General features: G+C 43.6%; 1 protein-coding gene across 1 annotated transcript in view; it reads right to left on the bottom strand.

The window, feature by feature from the left end:
* LOC120942907 (guanine nucleotide-binding protein subunit alpha-14) overlaps positions 1–16,250 on the bottom strand; it is a 152,586-nt gene continuing 136,336 nt past the window's right edge. The window contains exons 5-7 of the mRNA XM_040355861.1: positions 15,706–15,835; positions 3,541–3,694; positions 1–2,282 (exon numbers count right to left, since the gene is read on the bottom strand). Coding sequence (XP_040211795.1) covers positions 2,092–2,282; positions 3,541–3,694; positions 15,706–15,835 — 475 coding nt within the window. The 3' untranslated portion in view covers positions 1–2,091. The remainder of the gene's footprint in view (positions 2,283–3,540; positions 3,695–15,705; positions 15,836–16,250) is intronic.

Raw genomic sequence — 16,250 nt, 5'->3', positions numbered from 1 at the left:
TCCAGAAGTTTTAATATCTTTATTGAAATTGTAAACGCAAAAAAAACAATACAGTTGGAGAGTGTAAAAAGGATTCCCTGCATTAAGCCAGCAAACACTGGCAGTGAAATGACGTAGAGTCGTTGCCATATCTTATATAAGGTGGAGCTGCACCAAGTTCAGTGTGGCATACATTAAGGGCCTAAAAACCATTAGTATCCTCATACACAATCTCTTAACTTCCCAACAATTGTTCGGTTTAAAAATCACAATTCTGGTTGCTTTGCATAGATTTCATATTGAGGTTGACCTGTAAGGACCAAGAACACAGACCGCCCTCGAATCAGATCCTGCTTTCCAGAGTGGGCTGATAGAGCCCAGAAGTGGATGACACCACAAAATAACAGGTTTTAAAAACAGATGCAAATTTGGAATTTGTTTAAAAATAAAATGCAAGCCAAGAACTGCTGCATGAGCTTCTCCTCTGTGCCTCTTTACTACTTCTTAGGGTAACATCATTCATAATACAGGCCTGCCTCCACTACTATTCTTTAGTTCGGGGAAGACTATCCAAAACATAATCAGGAAATAAAAGTACCATTTCCTGTACAAGCAGATCTTATTGTGTTATCAAACAACCAACATTACTTGCCAAGGACACATTCTATATATACAAATGTTTAACATATTCTGAATACCACTACATTTAAAAACAGAAAATATAATCTTGACAAAGGCTAACAAAACATCAGATTTAAAATCAAAACTCAAATAATGTTGATCCATTTAGCAGTTTAACATGAAATAATCAGTATCAAAAATACACTTAAAAGTAAAATAATCATACACATTGCTGCGTCTGGTTATCTGATGATGCTCACAGAAATTCTGCACTGACATCACCATGTTTTCCTATAAGGCTTTCATTGTGAATCGCTTTTACAAAATGTTGGCTTTGTAAGAGAAGTCATGAGTGATAGTGCAATTTAAGAAAAATAACTTACAAAACTTGAAATTACGAAATCTGAATTTTATACATAAAAACAAAAGGTTGATCATTTGGGTGTGTAAGATTGCTTAGAGGCTGCATAGATACATGTTTAAGAAGAAAAACAGCTACCAGCTAGGCAAAAAAAGGGGGGTATTTGAATTTTTTTTCAAAAATCCCCCATCAAGAATACAAATGGATAAAGTTTACCATTTGCAAAATGTATGCTTTTTGAAACATAATCTAAAAAAAAAAAAAAAAAAAAACATGAAAATTAAAAAAAGCACTTTATTGTGGAGGCTAGATAGCATCCGCATTGCTAATAAAGCAGCCAGTTTTAAAATCAAATGCAGAACATATACAGCATGCCAAGGTCCTTTAGTGTCCTAAGATTTTTAAATTGTATTTTTCTTCATATTCAAACTGCCTCACTGGAAGAAAACAAAAATATATGTATATATGCTTATACAGATATATACACATACATATTTATAAAGAGATACATATTTACAAATATCATTACAATGTCTGTCTTTGGTATTACATTGTAAAAGTTCCTTGATTAACATTCTTCTCAATAGATAATCTAGTATTTCTGTTAATGGCTCTATTAAATAACAAACGGGTCCACCCACATCCTTCAGAAAGAAAACATACATTCTACAATTATAATGTCAAACACCTGGGTCTATTTAAAAAAAGGTAAGATTTTCTATTAAAAAAATGTTGTGTTGCTTTGAAATAGCTAAGGCAATGCTGGTTACAAACTAAAACACAACATGGTTTTGGGGGAAATAAAACAAATGTTCATCTATTTACGTTTCATTTTTCAGTCTGATTTTTTTTTTAAATATGTTTTTGTACAAACATTGGATAAAATAAGCTAAAAACCATAGGGAGGAAAAAAGCAAAACCGCATTTAAAGGTATATGAACCACATAAAAAAAAAACAGTAAACGTGTGGGGGGAAATTAATATTTTCTCTTGCCGATTACATTTTCACCAGAGATATTCCTAAAAATTAGAACACAGTACAGTTGGTAGAGAACTATACCATCTTGCCTCCAAGGGGACAAGTCATTGGTACAGAATAATTAAAAGATCCACAGACTGCATTGTCCAGTTTACACTAGATTGAACTCCCTAAGGTTTAGTTGTAGGATAGTGTCTTTAACAGCAGCGAAGACAAAGCGAATATTCTCAGTGTCTGTAGCGCAGGTGAAGTGAGAATAGATGACCTTCTCTTTGTCAGGGTTCTGGTCCTGGTAGAGTTTCAGAATGAAATCCCGAGCCGTTTTGGCATCTTGTTTAGGACCTTTTTGACAAACACAGAATCCATTAGAAATATACTCATACAGCGATATAAATGTCTACTACCCCCACTACGCAATACAATGACATTTAGCTTGCTATCCCAGTTGCGTGCAGTTTCTGTACAGCAGAGCTTAGAGATAGGGAGGGATAAGCAACACAAGGAACATGTTAATAGGAGAATGACAAAGTGGCAACAAAAAAAAATTGTGAACCCCTTGGGCTTAACTCAAACCAGGTTTAATTTCTCGTGCCTTTACTGAACAAACCCGTTAAACATGGAGAGGTGTTTAAGCTGCAACAAAAAAATCTGACGCTGGTTAAAGCAGCATGTGTGCATAGGGCCTCATTATTTCAGTCTTAAAGTGATATGTACACAGCTCTGTAGAAATGGGTGGAATATTGGGAATTCTTTTGATATATTTAAATGCAAACCAAACTGAATATTGTAGTACACACTTCGGACACAGGCCAATGGTTTTGGCCCCGGAATGTTAACACTGTTGCAGGCTACAATTCTGAGTACGCATCTGAGATGGGTGAAGGTGATTTACTTTAGGTCTGGGTGGCAGGATACATGCACTTTATATGAAAGAGCAGAGCAACTTTAAGCATGTACATAATTTAGGAACTGTGGATACTATCCAGCAAACTTCAAAGCCCAGTAAACATGGCCTAAAAAGTTGGTCCATGTGTACAGCTGTCTATTCTACAGTAGCCAGTGTACCCAGCTTAAATTTACCTTTTATATAGAATATCTTGCAGCCAGAGCACCCAGTCAAGTTTTACACTGTTCTGGGTGCAGTTTCCTTCTCAGACTCCAATGTGTGTAAGTGATGCACCATTGGGCTTCAAGAAAGGCTGGTACTGTATTTATGGACATTGTGAAATTCCTTCTTACAGGATCACTCAAACCACTGAGCATACCATCCTCTCTGGAGATTTAGCTAGCTAGCCAACCTACCAGGGGCAGGTGTCAGAATAAAAATAAGCAATCAATGGGTAGGCCGAGTCTCCCTAATTAATTTCGGCAACTGGGCACATTCATATGCTTGGTCTATGTGCTTCAACTTTGAATATCTATACCAGACTATTGAGGATTCTACCAATCCAGTGGGGATCCACAACACTATCTGATTAAAGTCAGATTTCATGATGCTGAAATGCTACAGAAAAAAGTCCCTATGCTCAACAAATTCCTTATCCGAGCAGACTTTTTATGGTTTTCTTCATGCCTTTGCAACAGTGTAACCGATGCTTACCAGTGAACTCTGGGAAGTAGTCAATTAGGTGAGAGAACTGGATTTTTTCCTCCAACAGATCCTTCTTATTCAAGAACAGGATAACAGAAGAATTCAGAAACCAAGGGTAAGTTATGATGGTCCTGAACAGAGCTTTGCTTTCTTCCATTCGATTCTGAAGAAAAAAAGTTTTTTTTTTTAGATATTAACAGAATTCAAATGTGCAGGTGAATATACAGGGGGAAAAAAATCTTGTATAATAAAAGCACTCATTGCCACACCCAAATGGTGTGGCAAATACAACTACACCTGTTGCCAAAAGTTTTGAGTGACGCAAATATTACATTTTCACAAAGTCTGCTGCTTAAGTTTTTAGGATGGCAATTTGCATATACTCCAAAATGTTATGAAGAGTGATCAGATACATTGCAATTAATTGCAAAGTCCTCCTTTGCCATGAAAATTAACTTGATCCCATAAAAAAAAAAATCCACTACATTTCAGACCTGCCACAAAATGACCAGCTGACATGTCAGTGCTTCCCTCGTTAACACAGGTGTCAGTGTTGATAACAAGGCTGGAAATCACTCTAATGCAGAATGCGTTAGAACAAGACTGGAAGCTTTAAAAGGAGGGTGGTGCTTGAAATCATTGTTCTTTTTCTGTTAACCATGGTTACCTGCAAGGAAACGTGCAGTCATCATTGCTTTGCACAAAAAAGGATTCACAGGCAAAGATATTGCTGCTACTAAGATTGCACCTAAATAAACCATTTATCAGATCATCAAGACCTTCAAGGAGAGAGGTTCAATTGTTGTGAAGAAGGCTTGTCAGCTGTGGGATCGGGGCACCACCAGTGCAGAGCTTGCTCAGGAATGGCAGCAGGAAGGTGTGAGTGCATCTGTATGCACAGTGAGGTGAAGAGGATGGCCTGGTGTCAAGAAGGGCAGCCAAGAAGCAACTTCTCGCCAGGAAAAACAACAAGGACAGATGGATATTCTGCAAAAGGTACAGGGATTGAACTGCTGAGGAGTGGGGTAAAGTCATTTTCTCTGATGAAACCCCTTTCGATTGTATAGGGCAGTGGTTCTCAACCTCAGTCCTCAAGTACCCCATTCATGTTTGGGGGTTGCTTCTCAGCCAAGGTAGTGGGCTCACTCAGAATTGTGCCTAAGAACACAGCCATTAACCGGTTAAGACCCAGGTTAAAAGGACCTTGCCCCTTTTTGCGATTCGGCCCTGCTTCGCTTTAACTGGCAATTGCGAGGTCGTGCGACGTGGCTCACAAACAAAATTGGCGTCCTTTTTTTCCCCACAAATAGAGCTTTCTTTTGGTGGTATTTGATCACCTCTGCGGTTTTTATTTTTTGCGCTATAAACAAAAATAGAGAGACAATTTTGAAAAAAAATCAATATTTTTTACTTTTTGCTATAATAAATATCCCCACAAAAGATCAAAAAAAAAATTTCCTCAGTTTAGGCCGATAGGTATTCTTCTACCTATTTTTGGTAAAAAAATAAATAAAAGAAATCGCAATAAGCATTTATCGATTGGTTTGTGCACAATTTATAGCGTTTACAAAATAGGGGATAGTTTTATGGCATTTTTATTCATTTCTTTTTTTACTACTAATGGCGGTGATCAGTGTTTTTTTTTCTTTGTAACTACAACATTGTGGCGGACACATTTGACACATTTTTGGGACCATTGTCATTTTCACAGCGAAAAGTGCTATAAAAATGCACGGATTACTGTGAAAATGACAATTGCAGTGAATGGGTTAACCACTAGGGGGCGCTGTAGGGTTTACGTGTGACCTCATGTATGTTTCTAACTGTAGGGGGCGGGGCTGGACGTGTGACATCAGTGATCGTCGTTCCCTATAATCAGGGAACAGACAATCACTGACATTGCCACAGAGAAGAACGGGGAAGGTTTGTTTACACACGCCTCTCCCCGTTCTTCAGCTCCTGTGACCCGATCGATCGCGGGACACCCGCAGCGATCGGGTCCCGCGGGCGTGGTCACGGAGCTTCGGACCGCGTCGTGCTCGCCCCGCTGCAGCGCGCTCACAAACCCACAGCTGGGCTCTTAAATGGGGCCATATATATACGTCCATGTGCCCAGCCGTGTCATTCTGCCGACGTATATCGTCGTGCGGCGGTCCTTAAGTGGTTAATAAAGAATAGTACAAAAGCTTCCTCTGAGAGCAACTTCTCCCAACCATCCAAGAACAGTTTGGTGACGAACAATGCCTTTTCCAGCATGATGGAGCACCTTGCCATAAGGCGATAACCAAGTGGCTTGGGGAACAAAGCAATCGACATTCTGGGTCCATGGCGAGGATACTCCCCAGACCTTAATACCATTGAGAGCTTGTAGTCAATCCTCAATAGGCAGGTGACCAATTAAAAAAAAAAAAAAAAAATTCTGACAAACTCCAAGCATTGATTATGCAATAATGGGGCAGCCTTCAGTCGGGATTTGGCCCAGAAGTTGATTAACAGCATGCCGGGGAGAATTGCAGGAGGTCTCGAAAAAGAAGGGTTAACACAGCAAATATTAACTCTGCAATAAAAGCCTTTGACACTGAACATCTGATAAAAAGATCTAAAAACACTGAAGCAGCAGACTTTGTGAAAAATTATATTTGTGTCATTCTCAAAACTTGGCCATGGCTGTAGAAAATAAGAAAAAAAGGATTGGACTTTACTGGCATAACAAGGAGCACAAACAAAATACATATAAAAATATACATGTTATTACATATTATGTTAAAACCACTGCCAAAATAGCTTGGTAAAAAACAAACCAACATAGAATAGGAAATACCAAACAAAACCAACACAGGATAATAGGAAATACCAAACCAGAATAACGCAAAGTAAAAAAGGTCCAAACAATATCCAGCACTTGAAATTTCCTCACAGGTGCAAATAGTCATAATTTTTACAGATCATTGTATGAAATGGGAGAGGGAGAGAAACAAAAGCCCAAATCTTAATAGTGGGGCCAGCAAAATGATATCAGTGCTATGACCTCATGCATCCAAAGAACATGTATCCAACATATGTGAGTTATACAGATAAAGACAAGGAGCCTCTTCCCATGCAGTCCGGTCACAAATGTCAGCAACACTTGAAAAGTGTTTTTTGTAGCCTAAACTCCAGAATAAAAGATGAACATACAGTATATTACCAATACTTAGGTGTAGTGGTTACATTTGTTTCTTTATCGTTACATCACGGGACACAGAGCGGCATTCATTACTATATGGGTTATATGGAGTACCTTCAGGTGTAGACACTGGCAATCTTCAAACAGGAAATGCCCCTCCCTATATAACCCCCTCCCATAGGAGGAGTACCTCAGTTTTTACGCCAGTGTCTTAGGTGTTAGTCATGGTTTAGCTTGCCTCCGCATCCTTGGGATTAGGTGAGCTACCGGTTCTGTCCAAAAAAGCCTGCGCGCTAAAGTGGTCAGTAACCGGACCCCAAACCCTTGGGGTATAGCCCATAATGCTTTCTTTTTAAGAGAGCTGGACCCTGGGCCCAGAACTTAGAAAACCTTTGGGGCGCCTAATGTTTTCTGTTTGCCAGGGTGCTGTATGGGCCCAGGACAGTGGATCCTTCATGGAAGAAGAAGGTTCCCAGGGCCTGAAGGTCTAGACATCCCCACGGAGATGGGGGAAGATTGGACCTCTTGCTTGGCAAAGTCCTGCGGCATGGAGCAGGTAAGTAAGGGGAAAAAACCTGCGGGGCTTGGCTCTTAGCAAGTTTTTTCTGGGAGGTCACAGGGGACATGCCTAAGGTTATGCATTGCATCTGGCAAACCAGTCACATATCATGAAGATAGGATGGCTCTATATGTTATATTTCCCCATAAAAAGTGACCTCCCTGGTAGTGTTGCAAAAGCTGTGAGTGGGGCCTTTTATGTACAAGTGTATGTGTGTGTCAGAGAGCTATGCTTACCTGCAAGCCTCCAGGCGATGCTCTATCCAGTCCTCTCCCTCATGCCTGCAAGGCAGGCAAAACGCTGACCTCCTCGTGTGTTCCAGGCCTGCGGCTGCAGGAACAGAGAGGCCCTTCCTCCCAACCCCCCCCCCCCCGTCGGCGGGCGCGGTGCGCGTGCACGTGTTATAGACGCATTTGGCGCCGTTTTAGCTGGGGGGGAAGGGCGGGTCAGTGGTTTAAAGGAAGGGGCGGCCCTTCCTTAGATGCCACAGCTCATTCATTTCTCTGGCTTAAGGGAGGAAGGACTGGAGTGAAGCACGGGGCGCTGAGGACACACAGTGGCCAGAAAGAATACTACAGTCTTCAGAAGATTGTGGTTTAGCCTAGGAATAGGCTGGTTTTCTTTTCCATCTCATAGTCTTTTCTTTGGCAATACTACTCAGGGGGATAGAATGTTTTTTCTTGCCTAGATTGAAAAAAAAAAAGAAAAAAAGAAGAAAAGTTTTTCTTTGGAAAAAAAAAAAAAAAAAAAAAGTGTCATCTAGGGTAGAGGAAACATTTTTTATTCCCCAAACAGGTGTTTGGGCATTTAACTATTATAAGTCCCAGGTACCAATAAGTAGCAGGTGTACCTCGGTATTGTACCATGGCATCAAGAGCAGAGGGTACAAAAGGTGGGGATTCCCCCGCAGAATCTGAGGTCTCGGATAGAGCTATGCCGCTGCTTTCCCCACAGGGAGCCTTTGGGCCATCGGGGTCTGGGGCTAGAGCTGACGCGAGTCAACCCAACCCTAAGGTGGTCACGGAGGAGGTGTTACTCGCCTCTTTAAATGAGATGCGGAAAAGCATGGGAGAAATGATAGCCGCAGCCATGCGGGGTAGTAAGCGGAATAGATCTCCGTCACCCGTGCGCGGACCCTCGGAAGAGGAGGTCCTTTCCTCTGGGGAATTGGACCTCTTGGACAGAGACCAAGTAGGTTCAGGGATCGAAGATCCGGATGCAGAGGAGTCTGGGGCAGTCTCCCTGAGGGAGAGCTGGTGGATTCAGGGCTTGACGGACTTGGTCCATAAGGCATTCAACCTGCCTGTACCAGATCTCCAGGTATCCACGGTTTCAGCTTTGGGCTCACTGAGGGCGCCTCAAAGCAGTGCTGTGTTTCCGATCCATCCTCTATTGGAGGAAGTCTTGTTCCAAGAGTGGAACAAACCAGACAAGGTTTTCTTTCCACCTAAGAAATTTTCTGTCTTATATCCTATGGAAGAAAAGTTTTCCAAGAGATGGGCTTCTCCTGCAGTAGACGCAGCCATATCATGTGTTAACAAATCGTTAACATGTCCTGTAGAAAACGTACAGGTTTTCAAAGATCCAGTTGATAGACGCTTGGAAGCCCTACTTAAGAACTCCTTCACTTCTGCAGGGGCAGTAGTACAGCCAGCCGTGGCTGCGATTGGAGTCGCTCAAGCTTTATCGGATCAATTTAAGCAAATGCTTGAACTTATTCCTGCCGAGCAGGCAGAAGAATTTTCGGATGTCCCTAAGGCCATATGTTTTACGGTAGACGCAATCAAGGATTCTATCCAACAAGCGTCACGTTTATCATTATCCCTTATCCATATGAGAAGACTCTTATGGTTAAAAAGCTGGGAGGCTGAGCCCCCATGCAAGAAGCTCCTGGCAGGGTTTCCCTTCCATGGAGGACGGCTCTTCGGAGAGGACTTAGATAAATACATTCAGACCATTTCAAGCGGCAAGAGTACTCTCTTGCCAACTAAGAAGAGGGTTCAGGGACCTGCGTTTAAACGACAGTCCTCCCCTGGGCAGGGGCCCTCTAATGCCAAGCAGTATCGACGGCCTCCTGCAAGAACAAACTTCGGCTTCAACAGCAGATCACGAGGACAGGCTGTTAGGGGCAAGAGGCAGTGGTTTCGCAAGCCAGCAAAACCAGCCCCCAAGTCTACCTCATGAAGGGGCGCCCCCACCCACGAAGGTGGGGGGAAGGCTGCGACTCTTTTCGGAGATTTGGGAAGCCAGCATTCCCGACGAGTGGGTACGGTCTTCCGTGGCCACAGGCTACAAGCTAGAATTCCTAAGGTTTCCTCCTCCTCATTTCCAGGAGTCGAGGATTCCAAACGATCTGGAGAAAGGAGCCGCATTAAGGTCGGCTCTAGATCATCTACTTTCCCAGGAAGTAATAGTAGAGGTACCAGTCCTGGAACAGGGGCTGGGTTTCTACTCCAACCTATTCATCATCCTAAAGCCCAATGGAGATGTCAGGCCAATTTTGGACCTAAAGATGGTAAATGCATACTTAAAAGTCCGCTCATTTCGGATGGAATCCGTGCGGTCAGCAGCTGCCACACTCCAAAAAGACGACTTCATGGCGTCCATAGACATAAAGGATGCCTACCTTCATGTTCCAATTTATCAGCCACATCAAAGATATCTACGCTTTATGGTGGCTTCGCGTCATTTCCAATTCGTGGCGCTTCCCTTCGGGTTGGCTACGGCCCCCCGGGTGTTCACGAAGGTTCTAGCTCCAATCCTAGCCAAGCTAAGGATCCAAGGGGTCACGATCCTAGCATACCTGGACGACCTCCTAGTCATAGACCACTCATCTCCCGGCTTGGAACGAGCAGTGGCCCTCACGGTCCAATACCTCGAGAGGTTCGGCTGGGTCCTAAATCAAGAAAAGTCAACATTCCAGCCCACAAGGCAGTTGGAATATCTCGGCATGAGATTAGACACGGAACAACAAGGGGTGTTCCTACCTCTGAGGAAGGTCAAAGCCATCAAGGAATTAATCCTACTGGTTCTAAGCAAGAAAGAACCGACTATTCGCCTATGTATGAGATTACTATGCAAGATGGTGGCTACTTTCGAGGCGGTGCCATACGCCCAGAGCCACACTCGCATCCTGCAGGCAGCCATCCTGTCAGCATGGAGCAGAAGGCCACAGGCCTTGGATATCCCGTTGCCTCTCTCATCAAGAGTCCGGCAAAGTCTGTGTTGGTGGTTAGACCCTCAGAATCTACTGAAGGGAAAATCTTTCAGCCCAGTGGCTTGGAAGATAGTGACCACAGACGCCAGCCTGACGGGCTGGGGAGCGATTGTGGATGGTTCCACTCGCCAAGGTATTTGGGCAAAGCCAGAGAAGCTTTTACCCATCAACATCTTGGAGCTCAGAGCTGTTCGACTAGCCCTCAGGGCTTGGACGTCGAAATTGCAGGGGCTCCCGGTGAGAATTCAATCAGACAATGCCACGGCAGTGGCATACATAAATCACCAAGGGGGGACCAGGAGTCAGGCCGCTCAGAGAGAAGTGAGCTTGATTCTCTTATGGGCAGAGGCTCATGTGCCCTGCATATCGGCAGTATTCATTCCCGGAGTGGACAACTTTCAGGCGGACTTCTTAAGCCGCCAGACTCTATGGCCGGGGGAATGGTCTCTGCATCCACAAGTCTTTCAAGCACTCTGCCAAAGATGGGGAGTGCCGGACGTGGATATCATGGCATCGAGACTCAACAAGAAGCTAGACAGGTTCATGTCCCGCTCAAGGGATCCGATGGCCTGCGGAACCGATGCTCTGGTTTGCCCTTGGCATCAGTTCAAGCTTCTTTATGCGTTTCCCCCGCTCCAGTTACTACCCCGCCTGCTGCGCAGGATCCGGGTGGAGCACATACCAGTTATCCTGGTAGCTCCAGCATGGCCCAGAAGGGCTTGGTACTCACTAATCCTAAGGATGGTAGTGGGAAACCCTTGGACTCTGCCTCTAAGGCCAGACCTGCTATCGCAAGGTCCGATCCTCCACCCTGCCTTACGGCATCTAAATTTGACGGCCTGGAAGCTGAATCCTTGATTCTCAGGGGTAGAGGTCTGTCTCAGAAAGTAATCTCTACCCTAATCAGAGCCAGGAAACCGGTCTCTAGGGTGATTTATCACAGGGTCTGGAAGGCCTATATAGGCTGGTGCGAGTCCAAGCTATGGCTTCCTCGCAAGTTCACCATAGATAGAGTTTTAAGTTTTCTCCAGCTAGGAGTGGATAAAGGATTGGCATTAAGCACAATCAAAGGACAGATTTCTGCCCTGTCAGTGTGGTTTCAGCGGCCACTGGCCACCCACTCGCTGGTTAAGACCTTCCTTCAAGGGGTCTTACGTATTAAACCTCCAGTTAAATCCCCGCTTTGTCCGTGGGATTTAAATCTTGTTCTGTCGAGTTTACAGAAACAACCGTTTGAGCCGTTGGCTGAAGTTCCTTTGGTTCTACTGACAAGGAAGTTGGTGTTTTTGGTTGCCATAGTTTCCGCAAGAAGAGTTTCGGAACTGGCAGCCTTATCCTGTAAGGAACCATATCTTATATTTCATAAGGACAAGGTCGTTCTCCGCCCTCATCCTTCCTTCTTACCGAAGGTCATATCCAGTTTTCATTTGAACCAGGATTTGGTATTACCATCCTTCTTCCCTAAACCTACTTCCAGAAAGGAAGGGTTGCTGCATACCTTGGATATTGTCAGGGCCATGAAGGCCTATCTTAAAGCTACAGAGAAGATCCGGAAAACAGATGTGCTGTTTATTCTACCGGATGGGCCCAAGAAGGGGCAGGCAGCTGCAAAGTCCACCATTTCTAGGTGGATTAAGCAATTGATCACTCAGGCCTACGGCTTGAAAGGGTTGCCTCCTCCAGTATCATTAAGGGCTCATTCTACTAGAGCCATGGGCGCCTCCTGGGCAGCGCACCACCAGATCTCTATGGCTCAAGTTTGCAAGGCGGCAACCTGGTCTTCTGTCCACACATTTACAAAATTCTACAAGTTGGACGTAAGAAGGAATACTGATACTGCCTTCGGGCAGGCAGTGCTGCAGGCTGCAGTTTGAGACCCTCGGATTCCGGGGGCTCCTCTTTTTTTGAGTTAAATTTAAAATTTAAGATTATTTTTCTCAAATAAGTTGGATTTATTATGATTTGAGTATATCTCTAAATTAAATCCTTTTGTCTTGGAGATGTTCTCCCTCCCCTCATTGTAAGCATTGCTTTGGGACATCCCATATAGTAATGAATGCCGCTCTGTGTCCCGTGATGTAACGATAAAGAAAAAGAGATTTTTAATACAGCTTACCTGTAAAATCTTTTTCTTGGAGTACATCACGGGACACAGAGCTCCCACCCCTCTTTTGAGGACCATTTTGGGAGGCATACTGCTTGCTACAAAACTGAGGTACTCCTCCTATGGGAGGGGGTTATATAGGGAGGGGCATTTCCTGTTTGAAGATTGCCAGTGTCTACACCTGAAGGTACTCCATATAACCCATATAGTAATGAATGCCGCTCTGTGTCCCGTGATGTACTCCAAGAAAAAGATTTTACAGGTAAGCTGTATTAAAAATCTCTTTTTTACAAGCTTAGGGTGACACTAATGCCGCGTACACACCATCACTTTATGTGATGAAAAAAATTACGTTTTTAAAAACGTCACTTTAATTGACTGTGTGTGGGGGAAAACGTCGTTTTATGTCTTGTAAAAAACGACCAAAAAAAAATTGAAGCATGCTTCAATTTTATGTGTCGTTTTTCAAAAGTGCACTTTTTACTTCACAGAAATTGACCGTGTGTAGCAAAAAAAGTCGTTTTCTAAGACGTTTTTTCATCCACGCATGCCCAGAAGCTACTTATGCAGCAAGCTTCAATGGTAAAACGTGGTGGAACGTAACCTCACTTTGCAAGAACATTGTGAGAAAAACGATGGTGTGTAGGCAACTTCGTCTTTGAAAATTGAAGTTTCAAAAACGTCATTTTTTACTTCACAGAAAGTGTCGTTTTTTTTCATCACATAAAGTGATGGTGTGTATGCGGCATAAGGCTCCTTTCACACTGAAGAGTTTTTCAGGCGGTACATCGCTAAAAATAGCGCTGCTATACCGCCTGAAAAACTCCTGCCCAGCAACCTCAATGTGAAAGCCGGAGGGCTTTCACACTGAGACGATGCGCAAGCAGCATCTTTGGAGCAGTGAGAGGAGCGGCGTGTATACCGCTCCTTCCCATTTAAAACAATGGGAAACCGCGGTAATACCGCCCGAAATGAGCCTCTGCAGAGGCGCATTGCGGGCGGTATTAACCCTTTATCGGCCACTAGCGGGGGTTAATACCGCACCGCTAGTGGCCGAATCCCGTGGCAATTCCGAAGGTATAGCGCCGCTATTTTTAGCGGCGCTATACCGCCACTGCACCTCCAGCCCCAGTGTGAAAGGGGCCTTACTGTATTGTGTTCATAAAGAACAGTGTTGTCGTTCTAGGGCAGGAGGTGTGTTGGAGGCTACAGAACACCACAGTGGGAGGTATTCACTAGCCCAAATAAATGAACTGGGCACAGCTATAGATGTCTGAGAGAACAGTGCAGACTGCACAGGACAGCACTGAATTTTTTGCAGGATCAACTGGTATTTTGTGGCACTTCTTAAACAGATGTAACAAAATGCTTTCAATGTAATACTTAAAACAGACCAGGGTTTACATTTGCCGGTAAAGGACCCGGCCAGTTTTTGCGATTCGGCACTGCGTTGCTTTAACTGACAATTGCGCGGTCGTGCGACATGGCTCCCAAACAAAATTGGCATCCTTTTTTTCCCACAAATAGAGCTTTCTTTCTGTGGTATTTGATTACCTCTGCGGTTTTTATTTTTTGTGCTATAAACAAAAATAGAGCGATAATTTTGAAAAAAAATCAATATTTTTTTCTTTTTGCTATAATAAATATCCCCCAAAAATATATAAAAAAAATTATTTTTTTCCTCAGTTTAGGCCGATACGTATTCTTCTACCTATTTTTGGTAAAAAAAAAAAACGCAATAAGCATTTATCGATTGGTTTGCGCAAAATTTATAGTGTTTACAAAATAGGGGATAGTTTTATTGCATTTTTATTAATAATTTTTTTTTTGCTACTAATGGCGGCGATCAGCGGTTTTTTCGTGACCACGACATTATTGCGGACACATAGGACAATTTTGACACATTTTTGGGACAATTGTCATTTTCACAGCAAAAAAAAGCTATAAAAATGCATTGTTTATTGTGAAAATGACAATTGCAGTTTGGGAGTTAACCACTAGGGGGGCGCTGAAGGGGTTAAGTGTGACCTCATATGTGTTTCTAACTGTAGGGGGGCGGGGCGTGTGACAACATTGATCGCGTTTCCCTATATTAGGGAACACGCGATCAATGACAGCGCCACAGTGAAGAACGGGGAAGCTGTGTTTACACACAGCTCTCCTCGTTCTTCAGTCCTGGGGACCGATCGCGGGACTCCAGCGGCGATCGGGTCCCGCGACCACAGTAACGGCGCTTCGGACCGGGTCGCGTGCACACGCCGGCGGCGTGCGCGCGACCCCACGGCTGGGCTTAAAGGGCCATGTACAGGTACGTGGATGTGCCCAGCCATGCCATTCTGCCGACGTATATTGGCGTGAAGGGGTCCTAAAGTGGTTAACAAATGCAGGTCAAGCTTTGAGTAGGGCTCTTGTCCTAATAAAAAGTCATGATGCCTTCCCTTTTTAAAGCAGAAGTCCACAAATACCCCCCTTGTTGTCATGACATCATAGCCTTGGCTTCTTTTAGGGGCCAGATTATTGGCAGCAGGGGAAGGACAACACCAAGGTGTTCTGACAATGTACACTGCACAGTGCATGCACAGCTCAGTGTACCATCCAAAGAAGATTGTGAAATAGCAGGGAAGTTTGTTTTACTGCAGAAGAAACATAGGGGGTTATTTATCGGCTTGCCGACCGCTGCACGAACTTGTACGTCGGCAGAATGGCATGACTGCACAAATGGACATACATCCCCTTTAAATTGCCGTCCGCGGCGCGCTCGTGACCCTGTCAGTTAAAGCGGCGCAGTCCCGAATCACAAAAAGTGGCCTGGTCTTTGGCCAGCCAAATGGTCCGGGGCTGAAGTGGTTAATTAAACTAGAGAGTACAAATCTAGTGCAGCCTTGCATAGAAACCAATCAGCTGCAGGTTTTGTTGCCAAAGCCAAGTTTAGAAGCCGATTGGCCATCATGCACAGTTGCACCAGATTCTGAGTGCACCAGTATCCCCATAGTACGAGTCTCTTCTGCTTGCTCACAAATTATTTATCAGTTTAGTTCTGCTAGTTGGTATCTCCATTGGTTTTGTGAATCAGTCCTAAACTATGAAGATATTGATAGTTGTCCCTAGTGTAACACAAACAGAATTACCTCATTGTCACTTTCTGCAAGGGCCTGATCATATTCACTCAGCGCCACCAGAAAAATGATAGAAGTGACATTTTCAAAACAGTGAATCCACTTTCTTCTTTCAGATCTCTGGCCACCGACATCCACCATCCTGTCAAACAAATAGTCTTTTTAGAATAGTGAAGGCATGTTAGTTATAAAAAAAAAAGCCATTATAAATCAATGAAACCAGTAAGTTGCTACCTGTAGGAGACCGGAGATACCCCTGACTGACTGTTGGGAAAGCAGGCTCTCTGTATGCGGAAAATGTCAGCACTACACAGGCAATATTGGCTTTCACATAGTAACTCAGCCTATACAAGACTTGTTGGTAAAACATCCATCTACCTTTAAATTGAAAAAGTCAAAGCTTGTCAAAGTTTTTTATGATTCGCAGTGTAAGTCATTTGTATAGTTCCTTCCGTGCATATCATTAGGGCATCTATACTCTGTGGTTTGCTGCTTCTTTTTTTTTCTTGCATCTCAACATTCATTTACTTCAGAAAGAATTTTGCTAACAAAAGGTT

Source organism: Rana temporaria, chromosome 1, assembly GCF_905171775.1.
Source record: "Rana temporaria chromosome 1, aRanTem1.1, whole genome shotgun sequence".
Classification (NCBI taxonomy): domain Eukaryota; kingdom Metazoa; phylum Chordata; class Amphibia; order Anura; family Ranidae; genus Rana; species Rana temporaria.
This window is presented reverse-complemented; position numbering and strand designations above follow the sequence as displayed.